The sequence below is a fragment of the Hirundo rustica genome, chromosome 10 (assembly GCF_015227805.2).
Source record: "Hirundo rustica isolate bHirRus1 chromosome 10, bHirRus1.pri.v3, whole genome shotgun sequence".
Classification (NCBI taxonomy): Eukaryota; Metazoa; Chordata; class Aves; order Passeriformes; family Hirundinidae; genus Hirundo; species Hirundo rustica.
The window spans coordinates 8,569,459-8,594,557 of NC_053459.1; the positions used below are offsets into that span (position 1 = coordinate 8,569,459).

The 25,099-nt window shown below is 43.0% G+C and overlaps 2 protein-coding genes across 2 annotated transcripts in view; one reads left to right on the plus strand and one right to left on the minus strand.

Moving 5' to 3' along the window:
- The window catches only part of FARSB (phenylalanyl-tRNA synthetase subunit beta), a 36,779-nt gene extending 33,859 nt beyond the window's left edge, over positions 1–2,920 (minus strand). The window contains exons 1-4 of the mRNA XM_040074332.2: positions 2,850–2,920; positions 1,820–1,875; positions 736–890; positions 266–338 (exon numbers count right to left, since the gene is read on the minus strand). Coding sequence (XP_039930266.1) covers positions 266–338; positions 736–890; positions 1,820–1,875; positions 2,850–2,907 — 342 coding nt within the window. The 5' untranslated portion in view covers positions 2,908–2,920. The remainder of the gene's footprint in view (positions 1–265; positions 339–735; positions 891–1,819; positions 1,876–2,849) is intronic.
- Positions 2,921–3,920: 1,000 nt separating this feature from the next.
- On the plus strand, positions 3,921–25,099 carry MOGAT1 (monoacylglycerol O-acyltransferase 1). Its single transcript, XM_040074612.1, has 6 exons — positions 3,921–4,112; positions 14,238–14,416; positions 14,803–15,004; positions 17,568–17,742; positions 21,218–21,417; positions 24,407–25,099. Exons 1-6 carry the CDS (start codon positions 4,019–4,021, stop codon positions 24,559–24,561), a joined length of 1,005 nt encoding a protein of 334 aa, XP_039930546.1. The 5' UTR covers positions 3,921–4,018; the 3' UTR covers positions 24,562–25,099.

Sequence of the window (25,099 nt, forward strand, 5' to 3'; positions counted from 1 at the left end):
TTTCCAACAGCAGCATGCAGGTTTCAAGAGAGCATCTGAAACTTTGATTTGATCTGCTACTAGGTTCACCCAAAACAATTTGTCTATTGTTACTCTCCCTCCTCATTCCTAAGGATCACAAGGAGTAGAGATATTTAAATTTCTTTAGCTCTCGTGCTGCAAATAAGATTTCCAGTCTCACTGCTCTTACAAAATCGTACTGATATGGATCTTGCTGCTTCAGCAACTCTCAATACATTTACAGAGGTGCACTAAACACTTTTACCTGTTCAGTGATAATCAGCCTCTGACCTTCACCTTCAGCTGGTATTATCTTCTCAAACCTAGGGAGATTTATCCTGAAACAAAAACACAAGTAATTCTGTAGCTGAAATGCAGGAAACTTTACAAACGTAGCAGCAATTATAGGTAGAAAACTTTCCTGGTAACGTTTCTTGGCATGTAATTACCTAACACGGGGATCACAGGACCAAGCAAAGTTTCTCTGCAGGAGTTCTTTACAGAGGCTAAGTCTTAAGTGGAACAGCAATTAAAACTTTTTAGAATAGATACAAACCCCCGTAACATTCTAATTGAGTCTTTTTAACTTACACAATAGATCCTCTCCAGAGGAACACCTGATGAATCTGATCCACACACATAATCATACTCAAAATCCAAGCAAGTAAGAAGGACCAGAAATGGACCCACATTTCAACAAACAAACAACACAGAAATCTCACAACTCTGCCTTACCTTTCCTTAAAGACCTGCAGTCCTCGGACCAACCCTTCCAGGCAAAGCAGATCATAGCGGTTGGCAGGAACATCGATTTTATAGAGAACGACATCAGATGCACCCTTTGCCTTTTCTTCCCCTTTTTCTTTACTTATAATGTCCTTCTCAGATGTCTGAAATTAGGCAAAAATGCAGTTTTAACTTGATATATCCTAACATTGACAGCAGTATGATAGTGATATGATAGGAGAAATTGTATTAATTAGAAGTTTAACACTGTAATTTGCATTTATGCAGCAAATGGACACACCAAATACAAGAAATCACATAAAACCTCAAATTCAGAAACTGTAAAGCAGTGTACCAAAAGAAAAATTCAGTATTGAAATTTTAGTTTGAAGAAAAAACATTATAGAAGCAAGAACCTCCAGGCTGTCAGATCCCAGCAGACCTTATCTGGGACCTTATTTTTGGCAATAGATTGGCAAATTACTTGTCATAATCAAATTTATTGTGAAATAAAGCATAACACATTATGTTCAGATGTCTTTTGATAAATGCCATTAAAAGGCCGATAAATTAAAATTAAATGGCAAAACCAAAACAGGAACAGGTCTACTTGAACAAGATTTCCATGGGTAGACTTATCAGGGCTAGCAAATCTGCAAAAATACAGAAACTAAATCAAAATGTTAAATATAAGTTAACTACAACTCAGGTAACAATGTCCAGGACAAATGCATTTTTGTGGATATTGCACAAATGACTGCATATCAAACAAAGCCATACAGGTACTGTGAATACTATCAATACAGGCTCTGTATGGCTCTGGCCATATTTATGCTTCTAAATAAAATGGTGCCTGAGACTGAAGATCAAGCACAGAGTGCTGACCTCCAGAAGGTACTGCAATATGCCATCCTGGAGTCTCTTGCTTCCAAAGCAGTAACTTTTCTAAGTCTGAGGGTCTTTTTCCAGATTCAAAACACCTGTATTAATAGAGTCCATTACAACACTGTACCAGGTGATATGCTGGAAACAAAGGCAATGCTGTCAATGTCCTACATCTACTCAAAAAGCAACAAATAAAAACATTACTTACAATTTCATCAAGCTCCAAACCAAACTCAAAGCAAAGTTCATCAAATTCTTCATCCGCTGTGAAGGAAGAAGGTGAATTTTGGTTAGCAGACCTCAGACTTAATTTTGTGTGTGAGTTTGGAATATTTTCAAACAAGGTAACAAATGTTATTTTTTGGGGAAAAAAAGAGTAAAAGTAATTTAAATAATTTTCCTTATATTTGCATCTGAATAGCAGCTTCTTTAGTACATATTTGGTTTACTGGCATGGTATTCTGATCTATGGAGCTCAGCTCCTCAGCCAAGTCTGTCAGAGCAACTGTGGCCTGAACAGATAATGAAATCAGAAGGGAATAACTGGGTAGCCTCTGTCAGGTGCTGCTATTCTGATCAGTCAGGTTGTTGCACAGAGGTTGCATCAACTGCGTTGTAACATGTGAGTTACACAGCCCTGATCTGACAGCTCAGATCTGCACCGGGCTGGCTGAAGAGCCTCAGCTCCCGTCTGCTCTAACCCACTTCAGGCCCTGAATACTCCTTCAGCCGAGCTGTTCTGAAATCTGCTTCCTCAGCCAGGAAGGACTGAATAAACCCATGCTATTCACTGCTCGCTTTGCCTGCTCCTCCCTCTTTCCTTCTTTGTTTAACCAGATCCTAAAGCAGACAGCGAAACTCCAACCAGAAACGGCCATGTGGAGACGCGTGGTTGCAATTTCCTGAGAGATCTGGGCTCAAGCAGTGCGTGTCGGGGCAATGGGCCGAAGGGGCCATGGGCTGAAGAGGCCAGGGATAACACCGGGCTGTGCCTGGCGTGCCGAGCGCTGGCGAGGAGCAGGCGGCAGGAGAGCCACCGGCGCTCTGAAGCCTGAGCTTCCCCGAGAGTCCCAGTGCAGCCCCGGGACGCAGAGGGCGCGGCCGGCGGCACCGTGCGCGCTCAGGGCTTCGGCCGGGCCGGGGCGGGCAGCGGCGGAGGGGCCGCGGCCATGGCAGCGCGGCGGGCGCGGTGCCGGGCGGGCGCGTTCCGCAGCACGGCGAGGACGGCGGGCACTCACTGTAACTCCTGCCCAGCGCCCGGAACAGCAGCTCCCGCTTCACGCTGACGGTCGGCATGGCGGCCCGGGCCCGCGCTGCGCATGCGCCGCGCTCCCGCCAGGCCCCGCCGCGCTGCCCCCCGCGCTGCCCGCGGGCCGCCCTCAGACCCCGGCCCGCGCCCGCCGCCCCCCGCGCTCCCCGGGCCGTGACACCGCGCCCGGGCGGCCGCGGGGTTACTCCGACCCCGTCCTGCGCCTGCGGAGGGGGCGGGCGGCGCGCCGAGCCCCGGCAGCGCGGCGGGCAGCTACGGCGGTGACATAAGCCCGCGCCGGAGGCCCGCGCTGTCGCCGGCGCCGGGCGGGACGGGCGGCCCGTGTGGGGCCGGGAGTCCCGGCCGTGCCGCTGTCCCCGTCCCCGCACGGGCATCGCGAGTCCCAGCGCTGTCCCTGTCCCCGCGGGCGATGGTGAATCCCGGCGTTACCGCCGGCCCCATGGAGGAGAGGGTCAGCTGGGGCAGCGCTGTGCAAGTTTCGGGGGGGTGCCTTCTTTTTCACTCCCAAGTTTTGTTTTGACGATTCCTGTCACGAACAGCCCGGGCGAAGCGCCGCGGGCGAGAGGAGGTTGTGCGTGTGCTAATTTAATTAAAAACGAAACGCTTGACGCCAAACATTGCAGGAACTCTTAAGTTCTGGGTCAGCTCCGTAAGCTCTTTAATGCTAAGAGCCTTAAGCACACCCCGGAGTGCCGGGTCTCCGGAGGGCCTCTCCGAGGGGAAAAGCTCGCCCGGCCCGCCAGGGCAGCGCCGGTGCTGGGCGTGCGAGCGCACCTGGGTCCGAGAGAGCCGGGTGCCTCCGCCCGGTGCCGCTCATGCGAAGCCTGAGCAGGCGCGGCGCTCCGGGCGGAGGGAGCCGCGCCGGCCGCCGGTGGGAGGAGGGGGTATAGCAGCCGCGCCCCCCCCGCCGCCGCGCCCGGGCTCCACTCGCTCCTGCCCCGGGATTAGGTTTCCCTGCGACCGGGGCGAGCGGCACCGCCTCCCCGTCCCCGCCCGTCGGACCCGCGGCCGTGGGCAGCGCCGGCGGCGGGAGGGGCGCGTCCTGCACGGCCGGGGCAGAGCGACGCGCAGCGGGCAGGTGCGGCGGCTGGAGCCGGAGCCGGCAGGTCCGTGCCTCCCGCGCTGCTCTCCGTCAGCATGAAGGTCGAGTTTGCCCCCATCAATATTCCCCTAAAGAGGAGGATCCAGACAGTCGCCGTGCTGCAGTGGATCTTCTCCTTCCTCCTGCTGGGTAACAGCCTTCCTCCTCCCTGCCCCTGCCCCAGAGAGAAAAGGGCGAGAAGCGGCTTTTTCGGTGACCAGCGTCACCGGTGGGCATCGCTCGGTGCCAGCCCGTGGCTCCACGTGGGTGCAGAAGCGGCCTGGAGAGAGCAGCTCCCCGGGCGGGCAAGAGCATTTCACTTCTTTCTTCCCTGAAAGCATTGGATGGCTTTTCCGCTTTTTGGGGGGTCTATTTCTTTCTATGGGTTCTTCTTTAAGTATGATCCTAAAAAGTTAGTGTCTGTGGCTCTTCATTGTGACGCCTAGTAGATTTCTGACAGCGGCTTTTTTATTGAACGTGAGCATAAAGTCTGGCATATGATTAATGCTGTTTTCAGTCGTAATTTCATTAAATAACTTTATATGCTGTAGTTCAATAAAATTCTTATTTAACAAGGTAATGAAAATTAATGGGCATTGTCAGTGAATTGACTCAAATGCAGACACTTCTGTAAAGATATGAAAAATATCCTTACTGGCTTAAAGAAAGTGTTGCTAATTCTACTTGATAATCTTTTCCCACTGATTGTTGCTCTATAATTAAAGTTCCTGATATCTTAAGAGACATTTATCACTAAGCACCTATTCACAGCAGCAAATTGTATTCACATGGGTAAGTATGTCGAATTTGATGAAATTAATCACTTGATAAGGTATGATAAGCCTTAACTCTCTAAGACTAAAGCTGTGGATTGTATAAATTGGGAAGTGGTTATTGAATAGTCTGTTCTGAGGTACAGAGCCACGTGTGTCTTACTGGAAATGCTGGAACACTTCATGATCGTCTATGCTCTGGAATTTACAAGGAGAAAAGGAGTGTGTACATATCTTCCTTCTATGTCTTGCAAATATATTATCCTTCAGATGGTCTGATGTCTTTCAATTTATTTATTTTTTTTTTAGGTTAGCCTACACATGAAAGATTTGGGGAAAGTATGGAGGGTGTGAAGCACCTTCAAATATTATTCAGCAGATTTTCTGTTACCTCTAAATTACATGTAGTTAAATGATAAACAGTCTATGTTTGTGGTTACATTGTAAATAGTCTATACTTTTAATTTTCTGTTATTGAATTAGGTCTTGGCATGAGCCATCATTTCAGTCTCTTAAAGCAGTGGAAGTTCAGGGGCAGTGGAAGAAAACATTTTTTTTTTTCCTCCAATATAGCAATACTGCTGCAGAAAACCACATCTTCTTGTGCTTACTAGAAGTGATCGGGATTAAGAAAATCCCCTCTCTGTACTCTAGTGTGCAAAGTAGGGAGCTGTCATCTGCAGCTGGCACTGCCTGGGAATGCCAAGGAAAATCAACTCTGAAATGGTCTTATGGCTGGTTATGTTGAGTATAATGAATCCATGTGATTGTGAAAAAATGGATTTGCAAGAATGCTTGATTACCAATTGGATTCTAATAATAATTATCTGCTTATGCACCACGGGGATGTTTATCTTTAGAGCTGACCAAGGTGACCTTGTCATTTCGTAGGCAGACGCTTTCAGTGATAGAGCGGCCAGTGATCTGGCCAAGTTTCACTTAGCTGCAGGAAAATTCAGGTGGATGAATCCTAAATGACTTAAAGCAGTGAGAAATGGGCTGGTTTCTGATATTCTGGACTGCCCCTATGTCCCCTGGATTTTTCAGTCTTGAGGGGTTTTTTTTGTGGGGTTTGTTTTTTGGTTTTTTTTTTTTGGGGGGGGGGGTGTGGTGGGTTTTTTGTTTGTTTGTTTGTTTGTTTTTTGTTTTTTTTTTTTTTTTTTGTTTGTTTTTGTTTTTGGTTTTTTTTTGGTTTTTTTTGTTTTTTCCCTTTATTTTGTTTTGTTTCATATTTTTTTCCCCTGAACAGTTACTGTTTGTTTGTAAGCTTTGGATTCAATATTGACACTTTCAAACCAGGGAGGGGATGCCTCAGGACAAGTGTAATACTGCATGAGTTCATTACAGGATAGGTTGGAGGTTTAGGTGTTCTTTGGGGGTTAGTGTGTGACTGGAACTAGTTTATGCCAAGCACGATCTTGATTGTCTGTCTTGTGTTACATATCTGCATGTGAAAACTTGAACAGATAATGCCTTGACGACTAATGATTCATGATATAGATGGAGGCATTCTGTTTAGAGCAGTGAACAAACGGGGTACTGGCTTAGCTGCTAAAGTTGTCCATCTAGGTATGTTGTAACGTGCCATAGATTAGTGAAATGAGCTATAGAACTAACAGATGAAGTAAAATAACTCTGAAAATTAGTGCCCCGAATGACAAAAACTGAATTGGTCAATGATATGCTTCAAATCTGGGGAGTGACGTGTAAAAGTTATTTTGCACACTGAGTAACCTGTAAGGGGAATCTGAGCCTATTACAACTTAGAATTCACAATGTAACTTCATAGAAGACTCTTGGTTTTATCTTCCTGGCTGAAAAATGTAAAAACCCCTTGTTCTCCAGGCTTGCTTTGTTGTAATGCTCCATAATTTACTGAGACAGTGAAATTGATGACTGAAAAAGCTCTCTTACTTGTGTGACTCACAAGCTGGCCTGAAATACAGACATGCAATAGTTGTCGAACCCTAAATCTCATCCCCACTGCAGAAAGAGCAAATCAGTCTAGAAATACTAAAAAATAGCAAAAGCATCCCGGTACAAGCAAAGTTTTTCTTCATGCAGTGTACCAGCTTGGACTGGATCTGCACTACAGATCCATTGCTTCTGCTGTGCAGTGTAGGCAGAGGAAACATGTCTCAAAAAATCTGTACAGATGTGCACAGAATTTCATTATATACAAAAGGAACCTCTTTAAAATTCTGGCTGTAAGTTCCTGTTCTTCCTTGTTCTGTGCTGCAAGCTGCCAAAGTTCACCCTCAAAGGGAAAAGACAAGTATTCCTTTTAACAGTGATTTGCCTGTTCATTATCCAGAGGCATGACACCAGAAGCAAAAATAAGTTCTGAAATACTGGGATGTATATGTAAGAGTTTCTGGATTAAATGAGAGAAATGCCCATTAACAGATTCCCACCCTGTGTTGTATGAAAATGCCATGTGGTTTTTTCTACCTTATGTTCTCCAAGTGCAGCAGACCAGAAAAGTTTGGGTATAAGTTCCACGAAAGAGGAAAGCGTTTTAATTTGGCTTCTGTCTTTTGAAAGACAAGTATTATCAGCCTTAAATCCAGAAAACTAAAGCTGTTAAAACTGAAAACAGGCAAATGCTAAAATCTTGGTATTTCTCACTGTATTAAGCATAAATCCAAACCAGCTTCAGGCTGAAGCATAATGTCAAGCCATTCGTGTTATACTGCTGAAACAGCAAATACATGAAGTTTTGCAATGTTGTAGTATCTGCTTTATATAAAAGGCCAAACCAGACAATTTTTATAGATGGTAGTTTTATACCTGTAATTACAGTTATTAGAGATTTGCTTGCTTGGCTGGGGGCTGGCAGTCCTGGGGCAGGTCTGTCCCTGTTCCGAGCTTGTGCTACACCCACACCACATCTGCCTGTGAGGCTGTGTGCTGTCTGTCAGCTCTTGATCACTCTGTGCCATTGTCCAACCCAACCCCAGGCAGATAGTCACCTGGAGAAATAAAATCTCCAAGCCTGTAAGTGCTGTTGGACCAACAAAGCAAAGAGGTCACATAACCCCCATTTTTACATCATAGGCTCTTGTGCACTAAAGAAATTGTCACTGTCAATGAGTGCAATGGGTGTGCCTGGTGTTTGCAGGAAATCTATGTTTTTAAGCTTGGAAATATTTTTCTAAAGAACTTTGAATTAATTTTGCTGCGTTTACCAGTATGTCTGATATCCTCCTATTTGGAACAGGTGTAAGTTTTCTGTTTCTCACACAGCAGTTGGGCATTTATCCTTGGTGTGTGTGAGCTGTGTGCCTCAGTACTGCACATTTATCAATGAGGTTCAGTTTGTATCAGGAGGTAGATTAAAGGGTTAATTTAAAGACAAAACCGTTAAAACAAGGAAAAATCAGTCAGATTTGGTTGAAGTGCTGCTTTCCCTTTCTCTCTAATGAACATAAATCAAATGACAGCGTTTTTGAAGAAAGTAAAGCTGGAAGGTGATTTCATGAGCTGTGTGCTCCTGCTAACTTCTGTGCCCCTGTGAAACTGGATGGTGGAGTTTGAGCATGTACAAAATCAAATGCAAAACTGAGCAACTTGGCAGTGGAGGTGTCTTGGGCCAGACAATGAGAGAAGGAAATGAGAGTTTAACCCTCCAGCAGGGATACCAGGGTTTTTCTCTGAGAAAAGGCGATGGTAAGGGAGAATCTTCTTAGGCTCACTTTTGGGGCTCAGCAGTGTACCTGATCTCCTCACTGGAGATTTAGGAAGTGACTGTTGTACAGGCACCCCTGTATTTACTGGCAAAACCCTTAATAATGCAAAATTAGTATATAATATAAGGTATACTTTAATATATGCACAAAGCCACAAAATAATATGATGAAGACATTGGTATATATTAAACTACATCCTGTTCTCTAGTGATTAAACTTCTGTGCATGTAGGACGAAGCAGTCTGTTATTTGAACTTGCTGGAGACAGTTCCCCGTTGTGGATCTGCCTTCTCCAAAAGAATAGAAATGATGAAACGTTTGCCACAGAGTGAGAGATTGCTGCTGGAATACTAAGTGATTTCTGTGTTGAGAAAGAAGGTGTCAGTGTAATGCGCTAAAGCAAATATTAACTTTTTCTGCAAACATGCCGTGATGGTTTGTTATCTGGTGCTGATTTAAGTCATCAGCTATAGCTGGATAACTAATACGGTTTTGTTGGTTTTTTAGAAAACCTCTTTAAGAAAACTCAGCTAAGTTCCATGAGCCTTTCCTAGCAAGCTGGCTGGTATTGCTACTTGGTTTTGTCACTCTGTACTCATCTATCTGTGAAGTTTGTTGGTGGCCTTTGGGTAGGGACTGAAGTGTGATCACAGAGAACAAATAAGTCAGGGTACTTACTGACTAGTATTTCTAGGAATGCTGCCTCTGTTACCTGCATTTTAGGGAGGGAATTTAACCACGTGGCTGTGTATATTTGTTTGTATCTCTCAAAAATAATAAGAAAAAAGTTTCTCTGCTGTGTCAGGCCAGAGACCCTAGCTTGACAACCTCTACGTGGACATTAGTGACAGTGAATGCCTAAGGAGAAAGAAGAGAAATGGGGAATATGTAGACTAAATTTGGCAATTAGTAACTTGGGGATTTATGGTATCCAGGCCTCTCTACCTCCAAGTCAGTTGTGTTAATGCTCTGTATCTCTAGTTTATCGGTATTTGCCAGTGGAAGGTCTTGGAAACTTGGAACCAAATTTCAGCACAAACAGCCCTTTAAAGCTTGGCATCTGAGGGTTTGTGTTTGCTAGCACAGCACTGCTGAGATACAGCTTCCTTCGTAGGAGTGCTCAGACATCTTTGTGGCTCCCAGTTGTAACCAATAACCTGACAAAAGCCCTCACAGGAGACAGATCCATATAAAAAAAAATGCTGGCTGTCCAACCACCTCTGTTCTGGACATGGTTACCAAATTCTTGGGGATGCCAACAGTTTTCCAGTGCAGTTAATTTAAATAAACTCCCACCTTTTCCTTTGCTGGGGAGTCTTTATTTGGCATGTCTAAAAAGTGTCAGCAGGTTCCTGTGTTACTGGTGGAAAACTGTACATTGACAGAATTGCACAGAGTAGTGGACTTTAAACAGGACAGTACCAACATTATGTCTCCATTATTTTTTAAGAGGCTTTCTATGTAAGAGCTGCAGAGAATATTCTGCAGAGGCACGAACTTGCTTACTGTTGCCTTGGCAGGCTGCCTATTCTCAGGTGTTGCCTATTGTCTCAGGTCTTACTTTGTTGGGAATACTGGAGCCCATTTGCTGTAATTGTTACTTAATTTGAATTTCTGCCATTTTCTTCATGATCTATATAAATAATTTAGAAAATATTTTCATAAATTAAGGCTGATTAATCTTTTTTTTTCCTGCATGAAAGTATCCCATAAGTGGTGAAAATAATTCAATTTAATGCCAAAACCAGCTGATCAATGGTAACTTGAGGGATAATAGAGAGGAGCAAATGTTCATTAGAGATGAAAACATCACAGTACAATTCTTCTGTGTTCCCTCCAAAGTTCTGTTCCCAACCCAGCTCAGAGACATTGCTGCTCTGAAAACTAAGGATGAGAAAATCACTGTTGTTGTAGATACATCAACATGGTTGTTGAAGAATGTAATTTATTTTTTTCCCTTGTGTCCACAGATACAAGAAATTAGTTTTTCACCTTGCTGTGTGTATTGGTACACACACATAAAGCCCAGGGGAGGGCAATACTAAGAATCACTTCTCCACCTGTGTATTTGCTAGGATGCCAGGGGGATAAAGATGGTTTTTTTACCATGTCCTTGGTGAGATGAGGTTCAAATTGCTGAACTCTGAACATCACCAGCTCATTTAATCAGAGCAGCATAATGTGTTTAGAGAAAGCTTTGCTAACTGTATGTGGGACATGGCAGGAACTGGCTCAGAGTTCAGAGCTGTCCTGAGCTGCTGGGCAGTGCTGAGGTTTCAGTGAGCTCCTTTGCATGGTTTCTGGAGCACTGCAGAGAGCCTGTGGTGCTGCTTGGGGTGAGACCAGCAGCCCTGGCACCAGGCACACACCTGGCACCAGGCGCACAGCTCAGAGTTCAGAGCTGTCCTGAGCTGCTGGACAGAGCTGAGGTTTCAGTGAGCTCCTTTGCATGGTTTCTGGAGCACTGCAGAGAGCCTATGGTGCTGCTTGGGGTGAGACCAGCAGCCCTGGCACCAGGCACACACCTGCACTGCCCAGGCGTGCTGTCCTTGGCTGCTCTGAGCATAACGGGAGCCTTCTCTCCTAGAGACAATCTTGCTTTTGGTGGCTTTCACAACAGATATTAATGCCTTAATGCATAACAGATTTTTGATGCCTTAGAAACTCCAAATGCATCTGAAGCTTCCAATTTCCAGATTTAACCTATGCTGTTTTCCTGCTTCCTATCTCTGGTCCTTAACTATTTTATAAATTTGGTGCCCCCAGTTGCAAACTCAGAGCCTGATGAATGACTGAAGAATCAGGTGTACGAACATCATTGGGCAGGATGGCTGCCAGTGCTGGTAGCTAGCACTACAAAGAGTGGTTTTCATCCATTTGTTCCATAATATGAGTATCCATGTGTTGTAAATGGGAAATGGAGGAGAAGTGACACAACTTTGATTCACAAACCCAATGCTCAGAGTTCTGTGGCAGTGATTTGTCTTTTAATCTATATTTCCTCCTCCTCCCTCACCCACCTCCAAAATCCAATATATCACAGAGATATTTTTCAAAGCTCTAATTCAAGTTCAACCAAAAAATTATACTTAGAATGTACACTGAAACTACATCCAAGTACACAATGATGCAGTAGAGTGACAAATCCCAAGTTATTCGGCTTTTGTCTGGAATTTGTTTATGTATTTAGTTTAAATGGTTGCTATTTATTTACTCACTGTCTTGTCTGAAGGAGAAAACATCGGGTTTGTGTTTATAGGCTCAATGGGTTTGAGTCATCCTGAGGGGAGCTCATCATCTTGCAGGCTGCTAATTCATTGAAATAATGAGGAGGTATGGTAAAAGGAATTTGCCTCACATGTCTCATTGGGAATGCATTAATCATCTTTGTCCTACAAGATGCTGAGCTCCCCTTAGGAAGTGCTAACAGCATGTTTATCTCCCCACACCTTGCATGCATTCAGGAAGGTGTCCTAGCTAAAGCAAAGCAGGAGCTTGTTGATCTGGTGTGTGTTTATCTGCACAGGATTAAGTATTGCTATCTGGGCCTTCTCACTGCTGATGTAATTAGCTCTCACAGCAAGGATGCTCGGCTACAAAGCACTTTTCAGCTTTTTAGCGAACTGATAGGAAAAAGCCATGGGATTCTGTGTTAAAAAGCCATGTGATTGATTCTGTGTTAAGTCAAAAGTGCTTTTGAAATGAAGGGTAGGAAATATAAATACTTACTAATTTTTGCATAACAAATTAATTGATTTATAGCAGCTAGAACAATCTTCTCACAGTTGTTCGAACTCAAACCAAGAACCTTGGTATTCTGTCCAGATTAGCATGCCTAGAAATTTCTATAGTTTCAGGATCTCTTCTTCAAGGAACAATTAATGACTTTTCCTCAATAGATTTCTGTGCCCTATTTTGGAGTGATGCTGGTGTGGGATTCCCTGTGAAACTGAGTGTCATATTTCACACATGTTACTTGTCCTGCCTTAATGATGTTCCTTAGAACTTGTTTCAGTTTTTGTGAGTTTTTCACATTGACTTTGGGGGTCTGTGGGCCTCAGTTAGCTGTGGTGTTTTTCAAGAGCTCTTACTCCAGTGCTTTTCTGTGCAAGACCAGTGTTGCTTGCTTGAGGAGGAAGCTGTGAGCTTCTGTACTGAAGGATGGTGTATCCTTGGAAATGGCAGGTTTTATCCTGCTCCTGCTTTAGTTTATAGTCACTCCCTTCTCCTTTCCCCAGAGCAAATGCAATTCCTTATTTTTCTGCTCATATTCCTGCTGGAAATGTGAATGTTCATCCCCCTTCTAGACAAGATATCCAATTCTACTCTGAAGGCACAGTCAAACTAGGCACAGAAATAAGTTGGTTGAAGTTCAGAAAATGTAGATATTCAGGTTGTAGGACATGCGAGTCTGCCTGTAGACCAAGTTGAGATCTCAGCTCCAAACCTGCATAGTCTAGGGAATCAGCTGATTTCTCAACACCCATGTAATATCTCTCCTGAATGATGGTGATCTGAACTAGGATGAGTGAGTTCTATTCTTGGTTTGTCTGCTTATTCTAAAATTTTACATTCTGGTGAGATTTTACATTGCGTGAGCCAAATTATTGTACTGCCGAGTACTTCTGTTGTTTATTTTAAAATCTGCTCTATTTGGTGTTGTATTTAGCTCAGTATGTTTCACCGGTGTAGCTCCTAGGACTTCACAGGATATTGCCCTCATGAAAGCCTGTCAGTTGTGAGACATGAAGTACTGCTTCTGCATTGTAAAATATCTCTGAAGAACTGCAACTCTGCCCACTGAGTCTTCCAGTGAGAACTAGGTCCTGTTTTGCTTGCCAGTGCATACATTTGTGGTGCTAAAGCCCTGGCTCACTGGCAGCCTGGACTTCAGCATCTGATCCATGAGTCTGCTGAGGTTTGTTCAGGAGGTGGCAGAGCAAGCAGGCTGCTGCAGGGGTATCACAGGGCAGAGAGCAGCAGCTCCTACTCCTCAGACATCTCAGACCAGGGCTGCTCAACACTGCAAGACTGAAATTCTGCAAGTTCTATAAAGTTTCCATCGGATTTCCCCTGAGTAATTATTTCAAGGTTGAGCCGCAAGCAACAAGTTATATTTAACCAAACAACGTTTTCTTGCTCTTTGAATTGTGAATACTGATACAATTTTTATGTATCACTATTGTAGTAGGATGTTACAGTTCTTACTTAATTGGGTTTGAAAGTATAAGGATTTAGTGCTGTTGTGTTCCCAGAGCAGCACTGAACTTCCCCTTTGACTGACACATTTAGTGGCTGAAGTGGAACCTCTTCATGTTTTGCTCTTGTCTAGTGCATCCCCTTGGCCAGTGACGGCACTTTTGGCTGGGAGTAGAACTACTACCCCCATATTATAGGTAGAGAAGCTGAGAAAGAGAATAGAGAATGATTGCCCAACATCCCTATAATTAGAAAAGAGATGTTGCTATGGCTCCCTTTCCTTTATTTCCTTCTCCAGCTTTCCTTTCTTCTCACTCCCTGAAGCGTTTCATCCTTGTTAGCCCTTGCTGTCTCCTTTTACTTTGCCTTAGGTAACCCAGATGCTCTCTACCAAACATCCAGTTGTGCAGTAGAGGGACAAATAATAGAATGAGGTGATACACCCTTGTGATGTTTTACCCTCACTGTAACAACACAATGGGGAATAAGCTGAGTCCAATTTGTGTGCATTTTGAGTAAATCTGTAAAAACATGACAGAGCTGGGCATTCAGGGTCTTAAAAGGACACAGATGTGATTAATGCTTGCTCTGTTTTCACTTTTTGTCTCCTGTAGCAGAGTTTTGCTGTGGGTTCTTTGTGATCCTGATCCTGGGCAACTTCTGGTTCCTTGCTGTTCTGTACCTGCTGTGGCTCTACCTGGACTGGGGAACACCATGTGCTGGGGGCAGACGGTCCCAGTGGGTCAGAAGCTGGACTGTCTGGAAGTACTTCAGGGAATACTTTCCCATTCATGTGAGTAAAAGGTTTCTCACAAACAGCTTGAATAGCCATAAGCACGGGCAAACATCTAAGACTCATCTTCACTAAAATTGTAATACTCACTCCAGGGTGAACTTAACTTCTTTTTAAAGTATGGGAAACCTGAGATTTAGTGACAAAAGGGGACAGGGCCTGGTTTTCTAGTTGGACTGTTGGGTGACAAGATAGCACTTCAGCACAGTAAATGGTAGACATGGTATCATGACACATCTCTTTAAGCTTTGTTTATCTGTAAAGCAGGACAGTAGTTTTAAGTGCTCAGAAGGAAATTAATTGTCATTGTTCTATGTCCTGCAATCTCCATAGCTCTTGTTTTTGAGGTCAATATTATAATGCCCACCACTGACTCTATTTTTCAGCTTATAAAAACTTCAGAACTGAACCCAAATCACAACTACTTACTTGGCTTTCACCCTCATGGGGTCCTGGTAGCTGGAGCCTTCGGAAACTTTTGCACCGATCCTCCTTTCAAAAATCTATTTCCTGGCCTTACTCCATATCTTCATATCATGCCCATCTGGTTTGGCTGTCCCTTCTTCAGAGAATACATAATGAGTGCTGGTAGGTAAAAGCAGAATGTCTCAGCTGTTGCTCCATATTTTAGTTTCTGTTACAAATGTAGAGTCTATTCCTCTACTTATATACGGTAAGTTATTTCAGAAGGATCAATGTTGGTGCTAAATGTATCCTCTATTTCACGATGAACTGTTTTGGCAAAAAATTTGGAAGGTTTTATTAATAGCTTTGTAAACTATATCACTGAGTTGGGGGTTTTTTTGTTCTGAAAAGAAATTGCTGATTTTCCTTTGAACTATCAGCAGTCCTGAGTACCCATTATATACAAGAAGAGAAGGGCATAATAATTTGTAATTTTATTTAGTCATTATCAGGCACTTGTAAAACAAATTCAGGCTAATCTCTTACCTGAAGGGCTTAGTCTTACATGTTACAAATTACTCAGAACCTAATTACCTGCTTCTGATTGAAGCCCCGTGTTGCGAATTTGTGTGATTTTAATTGAGATGTAAAGTCTAAAGAGAGGGACCTTTTTTCTCTGTTCTGAGAAGCATTTGTCATAAAGGGGTGATATTCATGACTGGCACTACAGTAATAAAAGATAAAAATAACAAGCAGACAAGAGTGGGGAACAGAAAAATGAGAAGAGTGAAATGAGGACTAGTCCTCCCCTCCCAGTGGTTTAATACAGGAGTTATTTTACTTAAGTTCACTCAACTACAGCATTTAAGCATGTTCTGATACACAAGACTAAGTTTGGAAGACAGAGATCTAACTTTATTCATGACTGCAACATAGACACTGTATTCTCAGATAAACTGTTCCACTGCTCCATTCACAGCACCATGCCCAGGATGTTACCCAGATTAATATCAGAATTACTTATTTATGTATACTTCAACATAACAGAAATGCCTTTCCATGCAAATGTAATTTCTGAGGGTGTTTTTTGAGGCTTGCTAAGTGAGGGATTGCTAGTGGTAGAACATTGCAATTTTAAACACTGACTTTTAATCATTGACTGGAAGTCAGGTTTATATGGTTTTGGCATCTTGACCCATGGGAACAAATATTTACCTGCAGAATGAGAAATAACTGCAGTAAAAAGCACACTAAAAAATAGCCAGCATTGGAGCTCGGTTTTCACAGGTATGCAGCTGATAAATGAGAGGGGACCTTTGGTGTAATGCAGGTCACCAGTCAAATCATAAAACACTTGCAAAATCTTCCATGTCCTGAAAGCCTGCTCCTGGCACAGTGTTTCATTTCCCAGCCTTTTTCTACTGTCTCTAAAAGTGCCTGCCTCTGGCAGTGCAGCTACAGCACTCCCGGGCTGTGCCCTGTGTGCAGGCTGACAGCTCAGCTTCAGCAGGAGACACATTTGTCCTGGGGAAAGGCAGCAGCTTCTGCTTTCCTTTCCAGGAAGAATGCATGCTGATATGAATAAGCATCACTAGAATTATTTATGAGTCTCAGGTCAGGTGCATTTTCAGAGTAACAGTGACTGTGAAGGTATATGGGGCAAATGGATGTAGCTTTTTGCTGAGGTCTGGACTTGCTCCAGTTGCAAGATATTCCTCTTGGTGGTCAGCTCTCAAAAGTAGATCACAGCCATCTTCCCCCTCTTACAAAATTTTTATAGTCCACATTTTAATCTCCCTGTTAGAAAAAAGACCAAGCAGGGAGCGAGACGTCCGAAAGGGCATTTTGATACCAGCTCTGTAAAACCAACAACATAAACTAGACTTGATCTCTAAGTTGTCACTTAGATTCTATGAATTCAACACAGTGTAATTAAACATGGCTTCTGGGTAAATGGGACCACTATAAGCATTTGAAATAAAACTAAGGGCAAGAAGGAAAAGTAACCTTTGAAAGATTAGGTGCATATCTGTGGGAAAAGGGATTTTTCAAAGCATCAAGTCCAGAGCAAGACCTAAGGAGATGATAAAGTCTTGTACAGCAGTGTGCATCTGATTAGAAGTATCTGGATCAGCAGGAGTGCCAGAAAAGCTTCGTATAATTTGCTCTTTTAGCTTAAATATTGATGAGTGCCTGAGCCTGGTTACTAGAGAATGAGTTGATGCAGTTATTAGGAATGGTAGAAGTGAGTCTTTTCTGCTTCTAATGCTGTCATGCTATTGCCTTAGATGGAGGTGCTGCTTTATAGCTTTGAAAAGGATGCAGGGGTCTGCTTGGCTGTAGCTCCATGTTTGAATTAACAAGTCCTCTATACATTCTGCTAACCCCTCTGTACCTGTGTTCGTTTGCACCTGTTGTACAGCTTTAGCTGCTGCCTCTCACAGTATCTGCTGCTGTTCACCTCCTCTGCTCTTGGGCACAGTGTCTCTCTGAGGGGGAGTTAAGTTGCCAGAAGAGCACACCCTGAAGAACTCAAAACTCTTGCAATAGGCAACAGTGTGAAATCAAAGCACATGCCCAAAACCAAATCTGTTGCAGGGTGAGGAGGTTGAACCCAAACCTTTGAAAGCTGTTCTGTGCTGTTATAATTTTGAAACATCATTTATATATTTAAAAATATTCTTAAATTCCACTGTACTTGTACATGAAGATCCAGTGCTCACTCTTAAAATGTTTCCTCCTGAAGGAATGGTTTCTGCATCCAAGGAAAGTGTCTCACATGTGCTGAACAATGAAGGGGGTGGCCATGCATCTGTCATTGTGATTGGAGGAGCAGAGGAATCTCTGAATGCACATCCTGGAAGCCTGACCTTGAACATCCTCAAGAGGAAGGGCTTTATTAAAATGGCCCTAAAACATGGGTAGGTCTTCCATGAAGCATGCTTTGAATACAGATTGATTCTTAAATATAATTCATATTATATAAAATCAGAGAATTTGAAGGAGTCTAAGTATCTAAGAACATGCAGATATCTGGCACAGGAGCCAGTCTGTCCACCTAGATCCAATCTGGGAGTGTTGAAAACTCCCTTTGACTTTCATAATTTGTAACAGTAGGTGTTATTAGCATATCTTGGTTTATTTCAGTTGTTTCTTGCACTAGCAAAGAGTAAGAATTATGAAACAATATTAGTAAATCTTGGCTGGTTTTCTGAGTAGGGCAAACATTCTGCTTTCTGTTCTGTAAATTGAAGATACATTAAGGTAGAATTTTCTTATCATTTTAAGCAAACAAACAAATTGGATAGCCAAGCCATTTCATTAAATCACTGAAAAATGTGGTCTAGGAAGATTTGTTTTCACTATTATTCTAAAGACTTTCTTTTGAAGATTACCATTTGCAAAAATAAATTCCTGGGAATTTTTGGTGAAAATCTCAAGAAAACTAGATAACATTTTACTATCAAGCAGCCATCAGTGTGAAATTAAACAGAGATGATCTCAATATCTTTTGAGTGATTTACACAGTATAAGCTATTGTGTTTGTTCTGGACTGGTCTAGATGTTTGTATATTCGAAATATTGAAACCAATGATTTGTTCCAGCTACACTTCCTGAAGAGCTCCCAGAATTATACATTGGCATGTGAAGCAATGGGAAAAAAATACAAGTCTTGAGAAATCTGTAAGAGTTTTTTAGGCTATTAACTACAGAAAAGGTGGTCTCTGAGAAGAGGAGCTCTCTGCTTTTACACAAAATGCAAAAAAACTAGAAACTGTTCTAGAAACTGTTCTGTGCCAAAATTCCAAGGGTGCTTCTTATATGTATTACTAGGATTCTCATAAAGAATTTGTTTGCTAATAGAATGTAATATTTGTACCCAGAAAAAATTCTTGTGTATTTGAATTAGGACTGCCTAAATGAGTCTTTACTACATTTTTGCTCAACTGTTCATTAATTCAGTGGGATCCTCAACACTCACTAGCTTTTATTTGTTTTAACCATAAAGATTAGAAGAATATTTAGGTACCTTTTTTCCTGAGGATGTTGATAGATGCTGGTCTGTCATATCACAAAGGTTGGTGGTGGTTATCTCTCATCTAAATTGATTTGGATTGAGAAATCAGATACACCTGTGCCTCTCATAACCTTGATTTCAAAAGTATCTCCAACACATAACAGCAAGAGTGGGACACTTACAAAACACAGGAATGGCCCCTTTACCCCTTCACTTACTTAGATTCCAGTGATGGTCCTCGTCTTTCTAAAGGCTTGTGGCTGTCTAGAGCCCTCCTGTGTGTGGCAGTACCTATCTCTGCCTGAGTGGCCAAGGGCCACAGCTCACACGGTCACTGTAACCAGCAGGCTCCAAGTCATTCCTACAAACACCAGCACAAAAAGCTGCTCCTGTGTGAAGCCCAGGAGTTCTGAGTTCTGCTCCGTCCAGCAGGGCTGTGGGACAGTGAGAGTCTAACAGAGCTCTTGCCCAAAGACTCGGCATCCATTGATTGCTTCTGGTTTTGATGTCTTGTTTATAACAATTAACAAAATGGGAAGAGAACTGCCGACTCCAGTGGAAATGATAGGGCAAGGGAGGCTTGTGGGATTGCAGGTGAGAAGACCCATCTGCCACCGGTGCCTGCACACAGTCCAGGTGCTCATGGTGTGCAGCAGCAAATGCCAACACAGGAGGGAGGGGGCAATGCAGAGGGTTGTGCTCTCTGGCCCTGGCTCCTGTGCTGCCAGCACAGAGAAGCTGTGTTCCTCAGCTAGGAGCTTGTCAAATGTGGCCTGGATATGTCAGCAAAAGTCCTCTGCACTTCTGCAAAAGACATTTTGGTCCAAGGTACTACAAATATCTGATATGAAGTGAAGAAATCCTGAAGACACAAAACAAATGATGAATCAGATAACTTATCTTTAATTTCACAATCATAAGTTACTTATTTCTCTGTCTCAGCCTCCTACATAGCATCTTGCAAAAGTCTTCACTAGATTAAAACAAGTCCCACAGTGTCAGGGCACCACAGCTATTGCACCACAAGATGTTCCTGTTTGTCTTAGTATTGTAGTAAAAAGTGGAGTATTTACACAGCCACAGTAAGCACCAGGCTTTATGATATTTCTTGTACAGGTGGCAGGGTGAAAAATCCACTGGAGAAAGAAACTTTCAGCAGACACTAGTCAGAATAGTGTGCAGGAATGATAGTCTGTGTGAGTTCTCAGGCGAAAGAAGCTGTTGAAGCAGCTGTTTTTTACTGTACATGTGGATTTTGACTGTCCACGGTGCTTTCCAGCCAGCTCTGTCCTCAGTGCATCCTCCTCAGGCATTCACAGCTCTGCAGAAATTCATTCTGACAATGTTCTAGTAAAACTGCTGTTTTACAGTAAGGTTTTTCTCAAAGGTAGTGGGGACAGAATAGAGCTAAGATACAGAAAGCAAGATTTAAGTCAGAAAATAAAACATCCGTGAATCTTTCAGAGAGTGCTTAGGATTACCCTGCACTTTTTTTCCTCTCAACTCTGTAGAATTGTGAATGAAATTAAACATTGATCAAAAACCATACTGCAGCCAAGGTTTTAAATACAGTGGTGGGTTTACCTGCTGGAGACAACTGCACTGATTCTATCCACTCAAGTAGTTTATCCAGGAGCTAGTCAGTGCCTTTCCTTCCAGGCCAATTCATGAACTGAATGAGAATTCATTAGGCTGTGCAAGTGCCAAAATGGATTCACGTAATTTCTGTGGGTAAGATGTGACCTCTTGTAATAATGGATTAAGGTTACTGTTTTTGAAGAAGTCCAGAGGAAGCAGGGTTTCACTGGGAATTGGACAGCAGAGGAGGAATTTGGCATTGCACTCGTGTCTGTGAGGGTGTCTGCTTTTTATCATGGTTTTTGTGCTGAAATCAAGGGCACACATTACTCCGGTCAAAAGACAAGGGGAAGCCAAGATCTGGTTTTGATGCCACCCAGCTGGGAGCATTAGAAGGTTAGCAATGGGGCTTTGCTTTGCTTGCCAAGGGAAAAAATGTAGTGGAAGAAGGGTGGACTTGCTGAAATAGTGGTGGATAAAGACATACTTACGATACATGCAATTACTCATTTTCATAATTCCGAACAGTCACAAACTGCAATAGGTACCAACCAACTAAATGCTGCCAAAAGCAAGTTGCTAGCTGCGTGCCAATTACTTTTTTCTTTTAAACACCAACCAGCCAAGGCATCCAAAAAGCTGCTGCACATGAGAAGAGTTGAATGCCTGTCGCTGATGAAATCCAAAGCTGCTGAAACCCTCTGTGCTGGTTATTGTGAAACTGTTTCCATGCTGCTGGAGTGAACTGCAGTGCAAGTGCAGGCTGATGTGGAATTCTCAATGTCCTCTTTGTTTTACAGGGCTCATCTGGTCCCGGTGTTTTCCTTTGGTGAAAATGAACTATTCAAGCAAGTTGCAAACCCCAAAGGTTCATGGCTCAGGAATGTACAGGAGAAGTTACAAAAGATAATGGGCTTTGCTTTACCGCTTTTTCATGCTAGAGGAGTATTCCAATACAGTTTTGGCTTAATACCTTACAGGCAACCTATTCATACTGTCGGTAAGTTCCCTGCACCTTTTCTAATGCGTTTGCAAATGTTTAGAAATTCAGCAGTGTTCTGTTAATATCTGTAAATTTATAAATCTGTTCTAACAGAATGGATTGTTGTGCATCTAAAACGAGGACGAGAGGTTTACTGTCCTTCCCAGCTAAAGGGGACAGTTCTTTCCTCCCTTTTCCCTTTCTGTCCCAGGCCAAATCTTACTCTTCATTCTCAGTTATCCATAGGTTTCTCTCCTCAGCAATCCATAAAGAAATCCAAGAGTTGTCCAGTTTTTGCAAGAGGGCTGCCACAGCTCTGCAGCTGTGGGTTCTGGATGCTGCAGTTGTTTTGTGAGAAGCCCAGAACTTTAATTTCTTAGCTCTGCAGAGAAGTAGCAGTTGATGTTCCAGCTGATGCACAGCCACCCCAGCAGAGCTCTGGAGCAAGGCTACTGGAAGGAGTTTGCATGGTCCTGACCTGGTGCTCATCAGGACAGAGGGAGGGATGCAGGAGGAAGGGGAGAGGACACATTGTGGTGCCACAGCCCTTGGGCAGGCTGCCACTTAGATGGCTTTGAAGGTCTGGAGGTGTTTCCTTCCCTCTTGATTTTCTCCCTTGGAAAGATCTTGTCTTATTTAATTGTGAATGTGCATGCCACATCTACAGGCAGTTTGGGAGAGTGTTTTTCCCCAAAAGATTTCATTACTGCTCATCTACTCTCAGTGGAGTGTGGAACTGAACATATTTTTAATGGTTTTACTAGTGCAATAGATAACCACACCTTTAAAAAATAGGTGATGCTGAGTCTCATGCAAAGGCAATCGCTGTCTGTCTGTAAATTTTTTGATAAATCATTTTTAGCCAGATTCTGACCTGAGTGAACTAAAGAAAATTGCGATTTTCTGGTGTTCCACAAGGGTCTTTGAAGGTAGCCCTTCCTTTATATGGGATTGACTTGGTTATAGTATGAAAAAAAAAAAAGAAAATTATAACAAAAACATAGCTCTTTTTAAGTTAAATTTCAAGCACATCTGGGTCTTATCAGCTCATGCAGTTGAATATTTTGAAAATATTTAATTTTTAAAGCCTGCATTGTACACAGGCAGGTTAAAAATGTCACTTATTTTAAAGCTAAAATGTTACCAAAGCTTTGGAATGGGATGTATTTGATGGGCTCAGTAATCTGCCTTTTTTTTTTTTGGAGGTGGGGGAGGCTGATGACACCAGAACTGTTCTAAAGCTTAAAATGTCTTATTCATTCATCGTGACAAAAGCCCAGGAGTGCTACAAATCAGCAAGACCAGAGTCTTGCAACAGAACTTGTAAGATCTCAGGAGGTCCTTTGCGTGCTGCGTCTCTTTCCCCATGTTTGAGAGCTATCACAATGTTCCTGTGTCCTTGGGAGTGTGTGGGGTGTTCTTGGGATGGCTCAACATGGCTTTGGAAGCATTGGCTCAGCTCCTGAGAGCTGCAGAGGCACAGTGAGCTCCCCTGAGGTGATGAGCTGTTCTGCCAACATGGCCAGGTATGGGTGACTTCAGTCCTGGTTCAGAAGCCATGGGTCCAAGAGCTGTTCAGCTAAGCCGAGATCTGCAAAGTTTGAGTGTTTTGGGCTTGATGAGTGAAGTACTTTTGTTCTTCCTTTACTTTTTTTTTTTATTACTGCTTTTCAGAAATAGAAAAAACTCGAAAATATCAAATTAAGCAAGTTCCTTAAAGCTGCACATAATATTAGAGACATGAATGTAGTTTTCAATCCCACAAGAAATCTTCACTCCTGGGAGGAGAGGCTGTTGCAGAAGGACTTAGGGGCTGTTTGCCATCTCCAGTCCTGCCTCTGGAAGTATTGTATTGTATGTATATTGATTTCACACCCCTCTAAGGCATTGCTCAATCCAGGGCTGGGTTCCTACCCCAGCCATGTGAAGTCTGAGTTTCAGCACCACACGGGGCCTGAGAGCTGCTGGCAGCTGGAGCTGCAGCAGGAAAATGCAAGCTCAGCTCTTTATGGTTCTGGCTAGGCTTCCCTTTAGTCATCACCATCCAATCTGAAGTGGCAATGTCTGTTAAAAGAATCTTTCAGGTGCCTTTGAAAAAGTCCTGAGGGTGCTTTTAGCTCTCTGTTTTTCTAGATTTCCTCTGTAATCCCAGTCGGGTCTGTTGAGGTCTTGGTGCTTCCAATGCAAGAACAGCTGTCAAAAGCTGGCGATTGAACAACACAGAAAAGACTGAGATCATGGGAAGCTTCTCTTAACAATCTACTTTTTAGCCATAGCTTTTTGTGGACGAGAAAGGTGGCCTCTGAATTCCATGGAGTCACCTGCAGGTAGCAGGTTTTTGCACAGTGCCTGGAGAACATTTTGGTTCCGGTGACATTTGTGGGCAATGGATGGTTCAGAGACACCCCACAGGGTTTAGGGGATTTACATGTTACCCCTCCCTAGGCTGAGGCCAACAACAACCCTTCTGGTGCAGTGATACCCATTTTAAATAAATTGGAAGATAAATATTTCCTTCAGTCCTGTTCATGTGACTGTGTGGTTAAGGGCACCACAGTCCTCTTAAGCAAGTCCTTCACACTGGGCAGTTTTACTGTTCGGATCAGAACAGAAGACAGGGAGAAGGTACATTTTTTTAAATACTGTGTTGAACTTTGAGATAGCACATAACACATAGGATTGTATCTTGAAGTGTTAACTGCTCCTTCATGTTAGAGCTTATAAGTCTCCTAATTTTTTGTTTGTTTGTTTGTTTTTGTTTGTTTGTTTTTTGTTGCCAAACTGAAATGTTGGGGTGGGGTTTCATTCATTTTATTTGAACTTGAGAAAAAGAAAGTGAAAACCAGAGAGACCCAAGACTCAGGCTTGTGAAAGGTCCCAGGATAAGAAGATTGTGCTGTGATTCTGCCATCTGGCTGGGAGCTGTGTGGAGCTCTTACTGAAGGGACAGCAATTCTGCTTAAAAAGAGATGTCAATGACACTAATGCTGTTGTGTTTGATTTACAGTGGGAAGCCCCATCCCTGTAAAACAGAACTTGAACCCCACCACTGAAGAGATTGATCAGCTACATGCACTGTATCTACAGAAACTAAAGAAATTATTTGAAGAACACAAAAGCACTTATGGCATCCCTGCACACAAATCTCTCATCTTTGAGTAGCAAATTACAATTTGTAATTCTGAATCTCATGCAAAGAAGCAGCGTCTGCTGAAAGATGTCTTTCTTGCAATTCCTATTTAGCAATCTGTAATTATCCTTATGTAAGGAATACTTTTAAGAAGGGATTATTAGATGATTTATTGATTTTTATCTTATTCTGGGGCGGTGGGGGGAGGGATCATTGGTATGTAAGCCTCGAAGCCAGTGCTGTTTTGAGTTGTCCTTTTAGGTTCATGTGTGACAGAAATGCGAGTGAGAGACTCCATGAGGTTGTTCTTACCACCATGGTACCTACCCACAGCTTGAGCATAGGAAATTGCCCCAGCATGAGATCAGTAGCAGAAGTATAAACCCAAGAAATCTGATTAGAGGTTGAGAGATTTACCAGCATTTATCAAACACGACATCAGGTTGTTCTCTGAATGTCAGAAATGCCTGCTGCTCTTCCACAGGAATGAAGGGGTATGTTTTCAGCAGATGCTTACTGTAAACCACTCATGTGAGAATTCAAGAATAAATAGGAGCCTTCAGCCCTGAA

Coding starts and splice junctions, on each gene's coding strand:
- MOGAT1 (XM_040074612.1), top strand. CDS start 4,019: ATGAAGGTCGAGTTTGCCCCCATCAATATTCCCCTAAAGAGGAGGATC. Junction 14,417..14,802: donor GGGAATACTTTCCCATTCAT/GTGAGTAAAAGG, acceptor TCTATTTTTCAG/CTTATAAAAACTTCAGAACT. Junction 15,005..17,567: donor AGAATACATAATGAGTGCTG/GTAGGTAAAAGC, acceptor TTCCTCCTGAAG/GAATGGTTTCTGCATCCAAG.